At 40.9% G+C, this 21,058-nt stretch overlaps 1 protein-coding gene across 4 annotated transcripts in view; it reads left to right on the top strand.

Annotated features, from left to right (window-relative positions):
* Positions 1-9,998: 9,998 nt before the first annotated feature.
* The window catches only part of hipk2 (homeodomain interacting protein kinase 2), a 66,849-nt gene continuing 55,789 nt past the window's right edge, over positions 9,999-21,058 (top strand). For 3 of the 4 annotated variants that reach the window (XM_084932844.1, XM_084932842.1, XM_084932841.1), the window contains exon 1: positions 9,999-10,390. In XM_084932844.1, coding sequence (XP_084788970.1) covers positions 10,372-10,390 — 19 coding nt within the window. In that variant the 5' untranslated portion in view covers positions 9,999-10,371. The remainder of the gene's footprint in view (positions 10,391-21,058) is intronic. The other variant, XM_084932843.1, reaches the window with a different exon arrangement.

Raw genomic sequence — 21,058 nt, 5'->3', positions numbered from 1 at the left:
GTGTTCTGTAACTTTATCTCAATCATCTTCTAAGATTCTTTGCTGTGTAGTTTTCAGCTGATCGTGCAATGTCAACACTCCTGGTTGATCGTGCCAAAAAAAAAAAAACTATGCGATTGTCGCTTTTCAGTAACTTTCCAGTGACAACTATTTTAGCCCGTGCCTGTAAAAAGCCACCATCGTGTTGGTCTTCCTGACCTGTGAGTCACTCAGTCCATGAGCAAGAGGAGCCGTTTGGATTAGCGAAACAATTTAAAGCTCACTTGTTGTGAGATCATCTGAGAATATGTCATCAGTTCCACTCGCAACCTTGGGACCCTGAATGGACTCTGCATTAGTTACACAGCATGCTGCAGAGCTTAAACGATTAGGTACCTTTAGTGCATTTTATAGGAGAAAATAGGAGAGGCGAGGAGAGGTTCCACAGTGCTAGTCACTGCCATGGGGCGTGGTATTTCAGACAACATTCATCATGCTATCAGCTTCCTTGTTAGAAAAGCTCAGTGTGGGAAGATGTGTGGCATGCACTGCTCTGAGCTGTAAAACCTTACCTCCTTCTATTTTCAGAACAACAAATGCCTCCTTCTCAGTAAAAATGATACGTACATTACATGTAAGTTTCTACTTCTAATAAGGAGACGCGACAGTTTTCTTTCTGTGCATTGTCACTGTGATAAAGTGTTATGGATAAAGAATCTTAAAAGATTTTCAGACATTGCTTATTGTATATTATTTTGCCAGAAATGGGATTTGGCTTAAAGAGTCAACAGCAACAACATTATTTCTTTGTGCCAAAGTTAGATAATCATTTTTCTGCAGACTCCAGCAGGTGTCACTCTAACCTGTAGTGCAGTGCAGGCATTAATGTTGCAGCCACCAACCAAACCTGGCTTGGGACCGTCTGGAGCAGCAAGAGGTGGGGTCAGTCAATCACCCATTCAGTCATTGCTCTGCCTTTTGCGAGAGAGTTCACCAGAGGTTCAACCCTGCACAGCAGTGGAGTGTGAAACCCAGTCTGCTTGCCACACTCTGGCTCGCTGAACCGGCCCCAGGGGGGAGAAATGTTTTCTCCACGCTGCTGAAAAATGCCCCTACCTCTGTATGTGTTTATTTTGTGTGCTAAATAGTGTTGTCTGAGTATTTAAGCTATTTCAAGATAACAATCATTAAGACTATTTGATGGCTCTGGCATGGGAGAATGCGAAAGCCTTCATTTCAAGTAAATGGAAGAGGAGAGACATTCTTTCTGAGAAAACAAGGGGAGCTTTTTGATAGACAGGAAAGAAATAGTGGTGCATGGGCCTACAGCACTTGAGAAACCACTAACAGACTGCATTTCAAGGACACAACCTTTACTTTGTATTGCTGAGGAGTGAAGTTGGAAGAGTGGGCGTAATTTTCTACTTGTCTCTGGACTTTCCCTGAATCCTGTCATTTTAAATCTTGGGGTCGCAGCTGCTTTCAAACGCACTGGTTTCACACGATGTTTGCTCATAGGCGCAGCGTTCTACATCATGTTAATCTGCATTTATGTTGATAGCAGGTTATATAACTTCCACAGCAGCTGCACCATCACAAACAGACAGGAATTTACATGTTCTGGACACATTTTCTCTTTTCCTTTCACTGTCTCAAGGTGGATTCGCATGTGGCTGTGTGCATGCATATAGGCCCAAATAACTGCTGTGCCAAAAGGGGAATAATAACATCACTTTTAGCAGTAGCTAAATCAAAAATGCTCATACTAGTCACAGTTTTAAGCCAGCTAAAGAAAGTGCTACATCCTTAAGTGGTTAATGTTCATCCCACAATAGAGAAACTGAAACCTGGTGAATCTCTTCAGGCAACACCAGAGAAAAAAAAAGTTTGTTGCAAAGGAAGAGCAGCCGAAGCATGCTAGTTCTAATAGACACCTAGTCAGCTTCCCTTACTTCTATTCAGATTAAGCAGTTAAGTCCTTACTGATTGCACTGACGAGTATACTTTCTCCTTTAAAGGTTTTTCTTCTGATATCTGAAACCCCTGCTGCCATACAAGTTCAATTCCATTTCCAGAGGTTAAAACACACTGGGCACAGTAAATATATATTGTGCGCTGGAGCAAAAGCTCACGAGCAGGTCTGCCTGCACCTTTTGCTGGCTTGTCTTTAATGCTATGGACCAAGCACATTCTGGGACAGTTTGGTGATAGCATTGATAGCAGCTGGTTACCTTAAAAAAACCAGTACAGTAAGCTAACTTTTAACAACCATGTGAGAGAGATACATCTTCTCATCTCCCAGCAAAATGTCAGACAGTTATTTTAACACCTCATTATATTTTGGATGTCCTTTGGCTCTGTTGACACTCAAACAGAGATTGCCTGTTGATTTCCACTGTGAGGAGTTGAATATGTGTTCCACTCATGACCACAACATTACTCATGTTGTGCAATGTGGACTTAGCAGAGAAACTTCTGCAGGGCAGTAATTTATGCATGAAGCTTTGGTTTCTCTAAACAAATTTATATTAAATCAAAAGAAATGCTTTTTATGGTCCTTTAGTGTCTCGCTGGTCAAACTGACAACCCATCAAACCACTAACAATGCACTTTCCAAATTTAAGTCTTTAGCCAGTCGAGTCTGGTACTGGAAACTCGGGCTGAGCATATTTAATCACTTGTAGAAAGATGAGTTTGACTAACATAAACACGGAATACATTTAAAACTCAATTACAGATTGAAGAATTCAAAAGAAGTTGTTACATGTGAAATTACATGTAGCCCTGAAAGATGGAATCTGGGTGAAAGGAAAGAAAAATGTGGAAAAGTAAGCTGGTTATATTAGATGTGTCAACATTTTGAAGGATCGCTGTGTGATGATTATGTAATGATTTGAATCGCGTTAGTCATTGTGTGTATCCGCACCCTCAGCAATCTCTTTCTGCTACTTGAAATGAAGACTATATACGCAACATTCTGTAGCCATTTTTAGTACTGGCTACCTCTGACTATGAGACTAATTTGTCATGTGCATAGTAGTTACCTTTTATTATTTTTCTGAAGCCTAGCAGTGTTCTCACCTTTTGCCTCAACTGTGGTCGAGGAGGCCGTGTCCAACCTGCCCTCAGAAACATCATGTCAATGATAAACCAGGCAGAACATTCAAAACCACTACATGCTGTGCAGCAGCAAGAACAAGATGCACTAAATGGGTACACACAAACATTGCAACACAAAAAGGACAGAGAATTTTTATTGCTGCTGAGCACACAAAGTAAATGGAAAAAAAGGGAAAGGAGCAATTCAGTGCTCTAGCTTTTATAAGGCATGTCAAATTGCATGGCTGTTGGGGGGGGGAACTAGCCCATATGTGAAGCATATGGGCTAATTATTTACAGCTTTGGGTTGTAATTTATGCCGTTTGTTGTTAAAGAAATACCATAGCTAAGTCAAATAGGTAGTCAATGCCAACATCATTGTCAGATGGATCTAAATTCTGTTTACTTTGCTGAGCTGCCTGGTAAACCACCACTCCTCACAGGCAGGAAAAACATCACACTTGTACATACCAACAAAAACCACAAAACAGCTTTCGTACAAAAGAAAACATAGCTTTTAGTGTAGAACAGCTGTCTTTCATTTCACAGCTTGGATAGAAGTCATTTTGCTTTATAGTTGCTTTTTCACGAAAGTATATCGTCATAACTGACTGTCTGATTGTCAATAAGAAGTAATTCCTCAAAATAATTCAGTCTTTTACTGAAATAACTAAGATATGGGCACAGACTCCTGCAATAAAAACCACACTGACAGTATCGCTGTGTATGACTGAATGTTCTGCAACCGACTGTAATTACTTGTGAACGCTGTTCTCTTGCATGCATTATTTCACACATGCATGACAGATATTTTTTATTTGACACATGGGCAGTGTGTCAATCTGGAACTCATTTTATTTAAACATATTGTCCTCGCACAAATCCTGACACATCACAAACAAACTGAGTAAAAGACATTTTCCCATGGAAATGCTTATTTAAAATCAAGTGATGTCGCACGTGTCATTGAACCAAGAAGCGGATGCTATTCGAAAATGTGTGAAGTAATAAAAGGATCTGTGGGACTGAGCAGTGCAGTACAGCAGATAGGGTCTGAATCAGCACAGATCAGCTATTTCAGTGCTAAACAAAAGGTCAGAGGTCATTAACAACTAAGTGCATTTTCCACTGACGCAGTAGAGGCAAGAACAAGAATAAGGCATGTTTGACTTAAAACTACATTAGTGTGCATGCAGCTCAAATGAGCAAAATAAAAATTGGCAATATTTATTTATATATTCATACGGGGGCGCCTATGTAAATCAATTTCGGCATATAATATACACCTGAAATGGGACCGAGCACTAGAGGATAATGAAAGAGCGGTTGCCTGCTGTATATAAAGCACATGTACACTAGGCAGTTGCTGTGTAACAGGAGAGCTAAAATTGGCTTCCTACTGTGTATATTATTTCATTTCTTTCTCACTCAAGACTAACATTATGCATACTATTTTCATTATCTATTTGAAGTTGTGTGAAAGACAGGCAGTTTCTTGTGTATGCCTGGCACAAACACACCCTAACGACACTTAAATTCTTTCCAACTCAGGGAATTTGCATGTAAAAACCCTGTAAATGTAAATGCCTGTGTCCTCTAACTCTGCAGTCTGGACTTTTTGAGATTTCTCTGTCTGCAAAACCAGGAGCATCCACTACTCAGTAAACACACTAGTGGGTAAACATATACTTTAGGTCACCACAGCTATGCTACTTTAAATCTGCCATGTGTGTTCCATATTCTTATAATTAATAACAGTTTACATGTGGTGTAAATACATGTGCAATACGCTGTGAATATGGTGTGCTGTGGCAAGGAGACAGAAAAGACCACACTAGTAGGCAGATTATAATATAGTTCAAATATATACATATATATACATATATATCTAGTTTTTCCTCAACTAATCACACAGTAACATTGGAACTTAAAACACAATGATCAAAACATTAAACTCATATATCCTATCTTACACCAGCAAGTACACTGACAACTGAGAATGCTCAAATTTAACTCCTACCCATGAGCAAACACCTGTTGCTTTTAAATTAGCAATCACTGCTTTAGCAGTCAAACCTCTTAAGGTGTGTTGTCGAAGGATGCTAACTTTAAAAAGAGTGGTAGACTGAAAAGAGTCGAAGAAGTGGGAGGAGCCATAGAAAGAACAGATAATATTCTTTTAACTTAAAGCATTTTTTCTTTCTGTTATATTTCATAATAGAAAATATTCTGTGTTCTTTGTTGTCTTTGAGTGTTTCATATTTGAGTTTAAAAACATAACATCTTATATCAGGTTATTGCACACGTTACACTTTGTGTAGCGCTGAAATTGTGCCACCAATGCTCATAGCTATTTTCCATTTCTGCTCAGCATATCTGTGTGAAGTTGGTTCTTTGGAATGTTTGTTTTGGAATACTTGTGGACTTTCGGATTTTTGTCGCACAATAAAAAAAATTGCTGTGGGCAAGAACCAAACCAGTCACTTCCACATAGCATGACGATAACTCCAAAGCAGTGGCAAAGATAAGAGGAAGACAGTTTTCTGTGTGTGTGTGTTGTGCATGCTCAACAAATGGTCAGTATTAGTGGGCCCCTAGAGTCATGAGGCACTAGTATAATCACGACAACTTACAGTTTGCCTGGATTGCTTGCACACCATACTGGTGCTATTAACATGCCATTCCAAGCCAAAACACAGAGACACATCAATTTCCCAAAACTGTTAAAAACAGTTTCCCTATTTTCACTCATGATATATGTTTAACGTTTTTGGAGGCAATCTTTACATGAATAACCTTTCATAAAGCACTATTTACAAAGCAGTGCTGGATTTACTGTAACACACAGTTCTCCAGGTGGAAACACTAAGAGTCAAGATTGCTAGCACACCAATCAGAATCTCAGGATAGATGAAAGGGCCACGGTTCAGTTCAATAATTTTGGCACGTTTCCTTTGATGTTGATGTTGCACGCGATGTTAATGAGAATCTCTGGCCTGACCACAGACTGGATTTTGGGTGTTGAAAAAGAGTGAGTTGAATTTCTCTCTTAATGCACCAAAAGTTGTTTCTTTGTAATCGTTTTTTGGCCATAAAAGGACGACGTATATATAACCTTTTTTAAAAATGGATTTGAGGGATTGCTTCAAGAAATGTGACTCAGCAATCAGGAAAAAATATTGTCAGTTTGATTTGAAAGATTCATGTTATTTCTGTCTAACTCCATTGCTTTTATTGACTGTAAACAACCTGTTTTTGAGTGGGATATATCAACATGCACCATCAACTTGTGTTTGGCCCAGAATTGTCTTACACGATGAACCTAGGGGACCGGACAAGTATTAATCCAAGGTAATTGCCCCAGACCATCTGCCTGTCAGTGTGTTTGTTCAACAATTTGTCATATGTCCATCTGTTAGGCAAAATGCCTTTGAAAGCCCTGAATGGCTTTATATGAAACTTCAGGGCATGATTGCTTTATTATTTTTTTCTGAACTGCTAAAACACTAACTCCTAATTCTCAATTTGTATGGAAATTGATCATATTCGCCACTCTTATGACAAAAACTTTAACCATTTTTACCTAGTGAGGTCCTTTTTTTTTTTCAAAACTCTAAACACATTCTCTCTACCTCAATGATAGATTGATGATGCACAGATGTTAAAACTGTTGGCTTTTGCAGTTACTGATGTGATGAAACCAGTAGAAGCTATTTCAGACTGCAAAGCAAGCGTGCGGTGATGGTTCGTACCAGTAAATATTGGAAACAATCTGAAATGAAGAAGAGGAAGAGAAGAAGGGGGAGAAATCATTTCGGTAAAGAGCAGTTGTGACAGACCATGTGTTTGTACATGCAATCATAACACATATGAATAAGCCACTTGCATGTCTCATACCATAATTTATCCATAAGTGTCCCTCTTCACATGTTTTCCACATAACATAGTGTTTAATTGATTTATGTGTCTTATATTGGGTTAGAAAAATGCAAAAATGACAATGTCTTTAAGTAAAATATAGTATGAGACATACAAGTCTTATTAATATATTTTGTGTTTTTACTTGTTTCTTATGTAAACAGCAGGACAAAGTGAACAATCAAATCTAAGTAGATCCTCTGTTGCACGTGAGCTGTGCACTACTTTATTTTGTAAATATTAAGAAGATGGATGGAGGAGGGGTAGCAGTGGAAGATCCATCTCTTTTTTTTGCTTCATATTTTTGGAATTTTTGTAGACCTGCTAATCAGCCACATGAGTTTGGAAAAACCTGTATTACACATACTGATCACTGTGATTTCCATTTTTGATGCAGTGTACAATGAATGCTCACTAATGTTATTATTTTTTATTCTCTGTGTGCGTGATCTGAAACTACTGTTTGGTTTTGAGCCCAGATAAAACCCCATTTGATGTGTTTGTGTGGTTCTGCCAACGCATTGGCAGAACCACACAACCTGTCAATGTTTTGTGATATGTTTTTGTGTTTGAAGTTGTAAGAAAGGTTCGTAATATGTGTCTTAATTAAACTGATCGGTGTAGATGGAATGCTATAGCTTTGTTTTAACTTCCTGGTTATTTCCACTTACATTTTGGATGAAATCTTTGAAGTGTTCAAATGTCTTTTAGGATTGGGATTTTTTTTCTTTAGGATATTTTCTTTTGTCATCACTTCTCAAAGTAAAAAATACAATTTTAAATGGATGTTTTTTGGATTTTTCAGGAAAACAATGTTCACATTCAAAACAGTTTTATAGAAGTTGCCAGTTTCACATAAAACATGTTTTGCGAAGTGAAAGGTGAAATTGGAGATGTTTCCCAAACTATTGGGAAATGCCATTTGCCGAGTTACATCCTGTTTCTACTTAGACCAACAGTAAAACCGTTTTGCAATACAAAGCATTTCTGTAATAAATATGTTGTTCACATTCTGAACCTTCAAACAAATGGTTTGAATAAATATGTGGAACTGTCTCTTCTCAAGAAACCAGCTGAGTCAAATAGCAGTACATACAAAAAGTAACTATGACGTATCGCTCGAAGATCTCAATAAGTTTCTTTGGAAAAATAGTGTAAGATTGGAAGCATAATAGCCATTATCTATAATTATAATTTGACTAAAAAGCAAAGGTTGACACAGCTGAAATACAATGTACTTATACAGACACAATTCAAGCATTTCTGATGTAGCTTACAGGAAACACCGGGGTGATTTTTTAAAAATCTTCTGTTGATTCCAGGGTATTCAAATTTAGTGTGTCCTTATGGCATTATTACAAAGCTCATTGCTAACTAATCAGCAGAGTTGGTCTGTTTATGCTCTGGCTGCAATGCAACTGTAAAAATGTGTCACGGTGTTTTGCTTATTTAAAAGAATCAAGCCCATTAGGCATGATCACACAGTTTAGACTGTTTACGACAGAGCTGAGCACTTGTACATTTTTAAGCATACTTATGTATTCTATACCATATTTCATATGTGGCATATTCTGGACATGTCATAGCTCAGACGCTGTTTGACCAAGTTTATGTCTCATAAAGTATTCTCTTGACGTTGAGGATTTACCAGTGTTAGTCCTTTTAGATATGCTGTAGTGCTGTGGTTGAAGTATCATGAATAAACAATGCACTGCTGATGGAAGAGCTGCATTACAGTGATTTTTAAAACCAAGCAAATATAGGTTGCACATCCCATGGGTCTGTAAGACTTCATTTTTATGCCTGCTTTGCTACTATAGGATCACTTAGACATGCAGCGGTCAGCTCTACATATATGATGTGCGTGCAGGCTGTAGGCTCTCTGACGCTTTTAATGAATGAGTAATTGCTTAACTCATTGCAAAGCTGTATGGCTTAGGACAGGCGCAGTACATGCTGAACACAGCTCTTCCCTGATAGGTGAGACTGCTTAAATGTAGTTGTATAACATTTGTAGATAGCTTTATTACGCTGTGCTTTTTATGCAATAGAAACTCAGAACTTAAATGAACTTAATTTTTGGGTGTAGCATACTTCGTCAGGGTTGCAAAGTGTGCAGTACTATGTTAACAACCGCCCACATGTCTAAATGGACAGGTTTAATTTAGAGGTTGGTGCGCATATTGCTGTGAGTGCAGGATCGCTGGTAAATGACAGATTACTCACATTTGTGTGAGCCCATGTAATCCGATTCCAGTTTATTCTGTGCAAATCTCATGTCGTCATGCTGTAGCCTACAGTGGGAGCGCTTTAGCTTCGTACAGACGTGAGCAAAAGCACACGGAATCATTCACCCCAGATGCACTTTGCACGGCTCTGAATAACGCCAGCAGAGATTCACGTCACGTCATGTCCGAATATTTATTATCTATTAGCATTTTTTATATCTACTAGAAAATGTGCACATTGGTTAGTTCTTCTCTCCTTCACATGACACCGTTAAAAAATCTCAGTGTAGGCTTTAAAAATTAAACTAAAAATATAAAAAACTACAAGCAGTGCTTTTCTTGACATGATAATTTCTCTTTCAGACTTTAGTCCATCACTATTTTCTCTCATTACTTGCTGTAGATTAATTAGAAGTCCAAATCTACTTTAAGCCCATTCCTTAATATTAACATATTTAATCTTATAGTTCTTTAAACCATTTCTTTCACATATGTATACATGTATAATAAGTTATAGTAGTTATATGAGTACAATGGTGTTACCTCTTAATTTCCTTTTTTTAAAAGCGCCCAGCGCCCTGAATCTGAAGGCTTATTTTAATCATTAAACAAAATATAAAGAATATTTTATTAGCAGTAGTAGTAGTGTTATTATACCCAAAGTTTTTTTTTTTTGCTATGGACAGACAGAAAGAGAGAGGGAGGGGAGAGAGAGAGACACACACACACACACACATTCAGGGTCTGCCTCATCGATTCGATCGTCACTCGACTCTCTCGCTGCACACCAAACTCGCTGCGCTCTGACCACTGCAACTTTTGCAGAGACTCCTCACTCCACAGACATGTCGCACAATAGCTGAAGTAAACCTGTCATCGTGGCTCATCATTTGAGCCCACAGAAACACACCGCGGGTGGGATTTGAATCGCACAGCCTGTCGTCTGTCGCTCGCCTCGCATCGGACCCTAGCTTTGAAAACGCCTGGATATGAATTATGAGTATTTTCCTCACTAATGAACTGGACCAGTAATGCAGGAGACCGCGTCGACCCTCTCATCAACATTTCAAGATGGCAGATTTTTATTGAGTTTTGAACAGAAATATCGCTTTATTTTTTGCCATGAATAACAGAAATCCTTGCACCGATGGCCCCTGTATACGAAGGTAAGGTGGTTTGGAAAACGTGCTGTTTTCCCCTCCAGTGCTGCTGTGTACTGTATCAATCGTGGTACAACTGAATTGCGGCTCATACGTAGGGGAAAAGATGCGTTGCGAGCGCTCTCATTTTGCCAAAATCATGCAACCTGTATTAATATTAGATTTTCTAAACCTTACACGAGCCGACTGTCAGATCGCCGGCAGCTTTTTGCCTTAGCGCTTTAAACCACAGTTAAAGAATATTAGTGAAGGCTCAGTCAGATCGGGGTGCCAGTCTGAGCTGTGTCCGTTAAAATCGCGCTGATGAGGTTGCAAACCTCCAGAATAAGGTCAAGGATAAGTATATGTTTAGGCCACGGTACATTTACCACTCTCCGTACACTTGGACGTTTATTTGTGCTCGTGTTTGTTCCTGGTAGAAATTTCTTTAGCGTTGCTTGAAGAGGGAGAGGGAATGAAAGAAGGTCGGAGACCGATCGGTCCCAGTTTCGCCTGCATTCATTCTTCTATCTCCCATCTCCCCACATCAGTTTAAAAACTAGGCTATCTGACTTTTAACGCTTCGTCAACCTCGGGGTATTGATTCACATACGTATTTATGTTCCGGAAACGATATGCAGCCTTAAATACAGCATATTAGCTATCGCTGCAGCATTTGGCTGTGACTAATCCAATTGAGAGAATACTACCCCGTACCCTTACATTATTTGCTGCCGTGCATTTTTGTTATTATTCTAAGAGAACAATTCACACACAAACGCAGTGATTGTTAACTGCAATGTCGTTGCAAGGTGGACTAGCAAGCCTTTAAATGCAAACAATGCAAGCGGTCCATTATAATCCGCGCATGCAAAATCTGGGTCTGTGAATGGTTCAACTACTGTACAAATAATACCTAGAGGTTAAATGGAGTGATAAAGCAGTGGTAACGGAAAAATTAAATTACGTGCAATTTGATGTTGTATATATACATTTTTTTACTTAATTCATTAGTAGTTACATATCAATCAGAAGTAGGCAACTGTAGCGATGCTCATCTAATATACAAAAGGACAGAAAACCCTGAGCAGTAAAGGGGAAACAACGATGTAAGCTCTACATACTGATGAGATCCTTATACAAATTGAATAGTGGCAGAAGCAAACGGTGAGCCTTGGTGTTTCTCATATTTAGTTTGTAGCAGCCTCATGTTTGCTTATCTTCTTGTCCACTCTATAGTCCCTCTGCTGGCATTAAACGGAACCCCTGATTTTCACTTTGAGAGAGAGAACTGTTCAAAGTAACACTTTTAACACACTTTAAAGTGCCGTTAGAGAACTATCATGAGCAAAACTGAGTCTTAATAGGGATATTTGAGTTACACGATGGCTCATTTGGGGATATACAGCATCATGAAGCGCAATAAGGTGCCTGCAAATTCTTGTCTGTGTGCTGTTATGTCCCTATAGCAATATTGTAGTGATTTTTCATTAGGGGTGTTGAAGCTTAGAGGCATAGCCTGAGACTCTGGCGCTTCAACATGAAAAGGAAAGTTGAAATGAGACTCCTATGCAAAAGGTAATTAGTGTAAATTACATTCCCTGGCTTTTCCCTTCACCACCGAGGGAAGGAGAAGAGAAGAGAAAGAGGCAGCAAGGGGAATTAATTACCTTGCCTGTCCTCCCCGGAGTTGGGGAGGGGTGTTATGAGAAGTCATGAAAATGACCAAAGTCTCCGGTGGAAAATAGGTGTGTGGGGGGGCTTCACATAGAAGAAAATCGGCTATTATGTTAATGACTCCCGCTTGTCTGCAGAGCAGCTAATAACTTACATCTATGTGATTGACTACTTCCTTTGATTGTTTAAAGTCAAGCACACTGAGGAAAAGCCCATTTGCTTTTGTTTGCTGATCTCGTATTCATAATCACTTATGAGAAAGCATTTGTTTAAAGAAGGCTGAGATTTTCAGGACTGACAGTGGGCATTGTGCTAGTGTCAATTTGTGTTGTTTTTCTCTTGCCTATATTTTTTAAATGTTTATCTTCAGTCCTTCTTGGCCCAGATAGAAGGCCATCATGCAGACCTGCTGCCAGAAAAGGTAGCGGTGTGATCGTCCTGGGAGCCTGGTCTCAAAACCCAAACTGACACCTTGATGGATGTCTGATGAGCTGAGCAGGTCCAGCAGCCTCTAGCTGTGGAAAAGCCAATATTCAGACACTGCCAAACATGCCTGCCTGGCTAGATATGGGTGTTGCGGTGTGCTCATGCATGCATGTGCATATGTCTCTATCTGTCTGTGAGTCCCTGCACAATCACCCATCACCCTTTTGTAGGGCAGAACTGCAAGAGGATTAGACAGCTGCAGAACTGGGGACCAGGCAGGAAAACAACTTCATTTGCAGATCTGCCGCTTACAGGTCAAGCAGTACTATTCCAGAGTGGATTCATTCATTCCCGCCTGGAAAAATGGACAGAGTATGACTCAGAAGCCGATGATGATGATGGCGGTAGTGACAGGCGCTGCAGCATCACAGGCAGATTAATGTTTTATCCATCTGCGCAGCCATTATGTGTTAATGCGACTTTGAATTACCTTGTGGTTTCCTGGTATGGGGAATGCACCCTGCCCTTGAAGAGGGGAACTTACTCCACTGAGGACAGAGAAAAGAGACAGGACAGAGAGAGCAAGAGTTTCTCAGAAACTGTCCTCAGCCCTGCCTGCCTGCCTCCCTTTTCCCCTCACGCTTGTTTGGAGCTGCTTGATTGATATCTTCCTCACAGACCACGACCCAGGCTCAGACTCCAAGGTTGCAGCTTTTTAAACTTTGATTAGAGGGGCCCTTTGCGGCCACTTGCTGGGCCACACCCCACGGTAGAGTCGGGGGAACTGATGGAGAGTCTCGCTTCCTGATTGTTATGACAAGCAGGGTGGTGTGTTTAGCTGTTCAGTGTCCATAGTGAACAAAGAGTCAAGCTTGGAGATGGAGGATAGCTAAACAGTTAGTAAGTAATGACTTTAAACAGCACGCATGAAAAAAGTTTCAGAACTGCAGATCCTCGTAGGTAGCATTGTAAATGTTTACCTCTCTTTTCCCCGCTTTTATTCAGTGGCCATTTTGATCTTTTTGTTGACCTGAGTCCTCACCTCATGACTTGTTTGAGAGGGGGTTTGTTCAGAAAGGTTTATGAAAATGGATAAGCTGTCTCCACAAGTATTGCTCTCTGCATTATTCAGAGCTTCCTATCTGAAAAGAAAGTGAAATCCAGGGTTTGGGGATTCTTTGCGCTATTGATTTGTTAAAGCATTTAGAAGAAGAAGCAGAGGCTTTGGAGGGAGGTAGAATGTGAGTTTTATATGAAGACGGGGGCTATGTGAGCTCTCTGATGTTCTGAAATAGTTCACAGGTGTGCTCTGAGAGTTTTGGGAACAGATGGGTGTGTGGTAGGGTTGGGGGGAGCGGTGGTTGAGGCAAAGCTGAAATGACAGGTTAGTAGAGGCCAGCCCGACACAGGAGAGCAAGCCTTCGATATGAGCAGGCTATTTCAACAGGCTCAAGTTTTCATATACTGTTTTCAGCAAATTTCTCTGGAGTAGAAGTGCCTCCAAGACTCTAGTACATCATTCTTCCACTTCTTTTCTTTTGCAAGAAAGAAATGTGACTACGATGCAAGAGAACTTTGCATTTCTCATTTTCTCATCAGCCAGTGCTGCTTTAGTGCCTCTGTCATATAGTTCAAACCCCAGAATCAGCCGAGGTCCTTGTACTTGGAGACCACATCAGTTGCTGACATTAGTTAGTTTTTTTCAAAGACGAAGAGGGAGATGGGTTGCGATGGTGCCTTAACCCTGCCGAGTGCTTGCACAAGGCATTTCCCTGTTGGTTTTCATGCATGTGTGAAAGCACTCCCCCCACTTTTGTTTCACATTGTGTACGGTGTCGGCTTGTTTGAAACATCTGCCTCTGGTTCTGACTAAAACTGTAACGGCTCCAGGCTGCGTCGGAAAAGAGACTGAGTCAACGAGCATCTCTGAGCTGGACTTTTACATGGAATATTAAGTATATTTGCATTAATAATTTTGAAAATCTACTGTGACGATATGGCGGAAAACAGATTGGTGTTTTCTGGTTTTACTCAGTGGATACATTTTGTAGCTTTAAGAGGGGTTTCCTTATAATTTAGGATCAGCATCTAAGAACATTTTTAATAGCTTCTCTTACTACCGTGATATATCACTGTCTGTTAAAAGGCGTGATGCTGGGAGTCTTGTCTCTGCACTGGTAACGCATCTATTGCTTTAATCGTCTATGAAAGCTACAGTTCAAACAAAGGTTAACATTTGACTACTTCTCAACACAGCACAGAGTGAATAAGCCATTTTGTTAACTTGGGCCTATTAAATAGTAACTACAAAGAGATTCTTACAGCATGAAAAACACTTTCAACGCTGAGCATGTCTAATACTTTTTCAGTATGTGAAAAATATTGCACAGTGCGGCATAAGAATGATCTGCACTTTATTTATTTTATTGCTCACTTTGCAATCTCTCATCATCCGCACACGACCCCCTCCAGTTCCCACCCTGCGCTTCCCCGCCCCACCCCCACGTCTATCTCTTATCTGTCCTTCCATCCCGCTCTGTTTGTTGATAAGCCGAGAGGCCATTGGCCAGCACACATGGTACCCATGTGACACTTCAGCAACAGCCTGATGGCCAGATTGGAAGCCCCGTTGTATGTGTGTAATTGGAGGCTGCTTTTGAGAAGAGGTCTGGCTACTGTAGCTTTTTTGTTCTTCCTAACCCTAACCCCCACCCAGACTCCCCCGCTGCCTCCCGCCTTGCTCGGTCTCTCCTGGTTTGTATTATTTGATTATCCCATCAGTAACCCCCAGAACCCAACCACCACCTTGTTTTTGGTGCACACTGTCGCAGGTTGTAATCGTATTGTTTGTGATAATGCCCCACCACACACACGTACACACCCCAACCCCACCCGCACATGTATAACTGACATTGTACTCTCTGGAAGAGAGCTGCCAGTGCTGCCAGTATTTACCACGAGCTCATATGGCCATTCATCTTGACTCAGAGTGCACATGCACACATGATGAAACAAAAAAAGTTCTACAAAGCATGTGTTGTAAGGGCAACAGATGATGTACGGAGCTACAGCTGGATGGGGAGGACAGCTACCGCACTCACAGACACTTAATTTAAACAAAAGATCCTAACCGTCTCTTCATATTATGTGAAGCGCAGAGTGGTTTGCAGTTTTTAATCAAGCCTTTCATAACCTCTACATTTTTCTCCTCTTCCGAGGGAAAGAGGCACGGTGGGCGGATGAGGCTAGGGGAGAGAGGGGACTGTTTACAGACAGATATTAAAACGAGCACAGAAGTACCGAATTAAATAGTAAGATTAGGGCACTCGAGTATACGCACCTGTATTCTTTGACATAGCTATAGGCTCTTCCATGTGCGGTCAGCCAACATGGACTTAGTGCCGCTGCCAGCCCCATCACCACTCCTGGCTCTGGCCCCTCTCAGTCATGGAAGGGAAGTGGAGCGATGGGCGGCTGCTGGCGGCCCCTTCACAGATGGCTGCAGGTACAGCGCTACGCTTGGCTGATAACCAAAGGACTTCAAAGCTCAGACGAGTGCTTGAGCCCATTTCTGTCCAGAGCCAGGAGGCAAAAGGCACAGAGCAGAGAAAGGAGACAGCAACAGACAAGAACTGGGGTAGTCAAAAGAGTCAACAGGCATGGAAATGAGCAGCTTTAGCCTTTTCATCTTTTGCTCCCATGTTCATCCTTATATATAGTCGTTCAGCACTTACTCAGTCACTATAATCTTATCATATTTTTCTGTTTCTATACTTGCTGCATGTTTGTCATTATTCAGTTACTACGAAAGCTACGATGACACATCCTCATATTATCCAGAACCGGAAATGAAAATAAGGTGGCCATTGTTATAGATAGGCACCACTTCCTTTCAAGTTTTTTTCTCAGTTTTGTTCAGGTTGGGATTCTCTCAGGATAGCTGTGTTCCCTGTGGAAAATCATTTTCAATAAATAGTAAACTAAGAAGGATCAAACATCAAAAGAAGCAGGAGGTAAAATGATGACGTGTTGATAGAAACCTTTCAGTGATGAAATCTATTTAATATTCACATATGTAGGGAAATGATGTCTTTGTTGTTGCTAAAGGCTGCAGATCAAGTCTTTATGAGCTTTTAAGGGATAATGTGGAGAGTGAGAGACGTTAAAAAGTCATTGATTCAATTAGACATTCCAGCGGCTCCTCTAATAACACTGCAGCTGGCACGACAAATAGCTAAGTGTCCCAACTGTAAGAAATATTCCTCCATTTTTGCTGTACCTGTGCGTCGGAAGAGGCTCAGTAACATTGAGACGCAGCATAAGTGAATGATTAAAGTTATTTAATGGCAGCCGGAGGCTTTTTATTGAAAAATCGTAATATTTCTGATCTTTATAAAAACTTAAAGTAATGTTTTTTCTTTAATTTTGGTTTTATTTGATTCTCTGACATCTATAAAAAGTATATTTTTAACCATCATATTTATATCAGAACACTTACAGCAGTAGCATAGACTGCAAGGCTGAAGAAGCTCTGCAAATAAAGCTTCTATGTTTCGCATTTACGCAAGGCTTATTAAAAGCTTTAACACTGGTTCATGGTAAACACGAATAAACGGAGTTCAGGAATCACAGTGTATGTTTATATCGCTGTGCCGCTGTATATAAAAAAGGGTACACACCTTTCAGATTCACTCCTCACTTCAAAGCCTCAGGCACATTAGGGCCAGCCAGCAGCTCTGCCTGGCAGCCCTTTGAACTGACCTCTGCATTCAGTCTGAGAGACAGAGATGGAGAAAGGAAAAGGCATTGAAATGGGGGGTGACGTAGACTGGAGAAGTATGGGAGCATTGTGAGGAGGGAGGTAATGGAGCCGAGGCTGAGAGATCGGGGTGGGTGTGGGGGGGAGACAGAGATGGTGGTGGTTACTTTGCGTGGGTGGTTTCTGAGTGAGGGAGTTTGGAGGAGGTGTCGGTGGGGGTCGCAGATTTTACCCTTTGTCTCATTTAATCTGCATCCTACATCTGAGATCAGTGTAGTCCAGTGAGGCGTCTGCCTCCACAGCTCCCCTGACAGAGCACAGCAGCTGCTAATACACACACCAACTTGTTTGCGCTATTCCAGCATTTTTAGAGAAGCTGGCCCAGAAAAAAGGCCAAAAGTTGACCTTTAGCTATGAGGACCTGCTCTATTTCCCCCCCTGCTCCACAACCGTCCAGTCCAGGCCAGTTATTTCTACCTCATTAAGCCCCAGTGAAACATAGACAGAGTGTGAGTTTGCCATTCACGGACATTTAAATTGAAAGATGTAAACAAGTGTTGTCCTTCTCAATGGCATGAACTTCCTCCACTTCTTTTAAGTCTGGATCAAAACACCAGGCACTTCTTTCTCATTGTGGAGCATCTTACACTTTGATTAATCATTATTTACTAACTTCCCACAACCTCTCTTTTCCATCTGTTAAAATTCTTCTCAGCTACACAAAACTGAGTTTAGAAATCTCACATAGATGCACAGATCAGACCCAGTCTGGCAAACTGTTGCAGCGCCGAATGCCATGTGCTTTATTTAACAGAGTTTGTTGTAATAGCAAAACAGAACTCTGATTTTCCTTTTGAAGGTGTCACCATTTATGCACGCCAATTCAAATATGTGTTTCCTATGCACGTTGTTAAACTGATGGTCAGAATAGTCATTTCCTGTCTGGGTTTGGCTGCTATTTGAGACTCTGAGGACACTGTAAATATAACCAGCTAAAGCCATGATTTTCACACTGAATCAGACGCAGTGGGCTGACTTGGCTAGCGATATTTATTACCTCAGCTCTGTGGCCAGAAGGACTCAACCAGCCATGTTTACGACACACTGTCAGTTGGATTAAGGACACATATGCCTTGCTAAATTGGTATGAGAGCACATGTCTGCGTGTGCGCTATAATCTTTTAAAAGCTGTTTGAATATATCGAGCACTGGGCCTCACTTTGTCAAAGAACTGACAGACAGAATAAGAGAAACGACACCAGGAATAATGTTTTGAAAAGAAGATGAAGAGAGATTAAGAGATTAAAACACTTTATTAAACATGCATATTGATGAGTCACCTGCTGTATGAGGCACAAGTACATGATGAGGCATCTTAAAGGCATGTAGCCAAAATTAGTCTGATCTGTAGCCTTAATAGGCCCTGAGCACCAGATTCACACACACCCCTGAAATATCACACAATCTCGTTGCCGGGGGAAGCATGTGCACCATCTCCAGCCTCTCTGTGATAGGAAGGTAATACCAGGAACAGGATCCATCTACATGTAGGGGTTATAAAGAGCACTGATTTGTGATAGATGAAATTGCCCGTTTCTTCCTGTGTCTACTGTATTTGAACCAGTAAAAAGTGGGATTCATGCGCCACCATCATCACTTATCGTTATGAGACAAAGTGGCTCTTCTTTATTTTCCTTTTACTCGATGAGAAATAAGGTGTCAGATATCCAGATTTCTTTTTTAAGCCATACAAGCCATCCGTTTGCAAGTTTGAATACAGCTGTGTTTTGGAAATACGGGAAGTGATGGCTCTGCCTTTGCCTGATTGGTCCCCAGGTGCATGTTCAGGTTCAACTGGTTCCTCCTTTGGTGGGGTTCACCGCTGGGTTTTCAATGTGTGCAACAAATTAATTCCCCTGAGTGTGTGTGTAAGTGTATTTTGGGGTGGTGTTTTCATGACACTTGTTGCTGCTTAGCTAAGATGCCTTTAGCAGATAGCTGCGAAAATCCACAGAGCGACCAGATAATCGTAAAGTTACACAAATGTCCTAAACATATACAAAACCAGTGTGCGGTAGCCTGTTCCGTGGGACAGGGCAGGGAGGACCATCGTTTCAAAAATATCTTTCTATTTTACTCTTAGTTCCTTTGTTTTACCAACAGCAAATAGTATTTACTGTACAATATAAAAAAAGAGTAAACACTTTGGTTGTTATGGTTATTGCTCAGATGAACTTATAAGAATTCCTGCTCAAAATATATCTTGCGTCAAGCGCATTGAAACAATTAAAAAAGAAGAAATCTGTTTTATAATTTGAGGCTTTAGAAATGAAATCGAGATTTGCATCTGTGAATTGTTGATTTAGTCTTTTGTGCTACGAGCATTACTTTGAATAATGACTAAAATGTTGATTTGCACTCAACAGGAACCTGGCTTTAAGCATTTTTGCATACGGACATGTGCGTCGCACCATCATTTAACTACATTTTGCGTTTACATATCTTCTGTCTGCTTAAATTAAGTGGCAACCTTTTAAAAGGGCAGGTTGAGGTGCGCTGCAAGACCGGCAAAAAGGCCGCCATTCACTTTCACAACAAAGAGCTCCTGGATACCAGAGCAGTTTGCAGAAAATAATCCATAGTGCTCTGGCTGCTCTCAAATCAATTTGCCATTGTACAGTGCTTTCTCCCACATTACACTCATCTGTATGTCCTCCCCCATTGTTTGCTATGTTTGGTTACTGGTTTGGCCTGTAGTTCTCGTATGTTGATCTCATTATATTACATTGTGTCATTGTGAAGCCTAATGACATAAGAGGAAGTACGGTTTAGCGGGTTGTTTCTTACTGTGTTTAAATGATAAGCATTGTGGAGAGCGGCTGCTTATCGTGCGCTCGGCTCTGCGTGGCCCTGCCTGCTCTGTGTTGGAGCTGTAGTCAAAGCAGCACAGCTTGAGGCATACAGTGGATGTCACTGGCAGTGTAGTCAAGCCTTGTGTTAACAGGTGCCATTGGTTCACGGTTGGGTACATTTTTAGCTCCCCTCCCTGCACCAAACTCTTTCTTTCTTTCTTTCCTTCTTTTGGTGCGAAGGAAGTTTAGTGCACACATTTGTGATTCGATTAATAAGCTCAAGCAAACCCACTCTGTCACCCTCCTCTTCCTCCCACTCGTGCTTCTCCTCCTCATCTCCTCTTCCTCTCCTCCACCCTGTTCAGCAGCTGGTTAGGCTGACCTAGCAGTATAAATGTTTTTTCTCGCACCAGCCGGTTTATGACCACATTTACAACATGGATAACTGCTTCCTTATCTGCCCACAGTCGTCCTGGGGTAGTAGGTTTTTGACTTTTACAACAAAAGTGTTAACATTTGAACTTTGAATACTCAAAGTGTCGTAGCTTAGGTAGGCGCTAAGAAAGGTAATAAATTCAGATTGTTGTTTTTCATCAGTTGCTTTGAAATATGTGGAGCCATATGCACTCCTTTGTATCTGTGCTCCTGCACGCACTCACATGTGGACACTTGTGCGACAGCTCGCGCACGTGTGTGTTCATGTTTATGTATCTACGCATGTGCATTTTAACAAGCGCTGAGTGAACATGTTATCTCACAGCTAACACAACATGTTGTATCTTTGGCTGTTTGCTTCCAGGAAGGGGAGAGTTGAGGGAGTGTCACATTTACAGCTGGCATGTTGTTGATTTTCAGTTTAAAAAGTGCTGTGTTTATCTGTGAAACAGTATTCATATTTGCCTTTCGGTCTGCCCATATGCTAGATTGTACTCTTTTGTGTGTTTGTAAGAGAGTGAAAAGACGTGATGAGGCGCTTCCAAC

The sequence above is a fragment of the Perissodus microlepis genome, chromosome 7 (genome assembly GCF_051167445.1).
Source record: "Perissodus microlepis isolate ML-2025 ecotype Zambia chromosome 7, ASM5116744v1, whole genome shotgun sequence".
In the NCBI taxonomy this organism is placed as follows: Eukaryota; Metazoa; Chordata; class Actinopteri; order Cichliformes; family Cichlidae; genus Perissodus; species Perissodus microlepis.
This window is presented reverse-complemented; position numbering and strand designations above follow the sequence as displayed.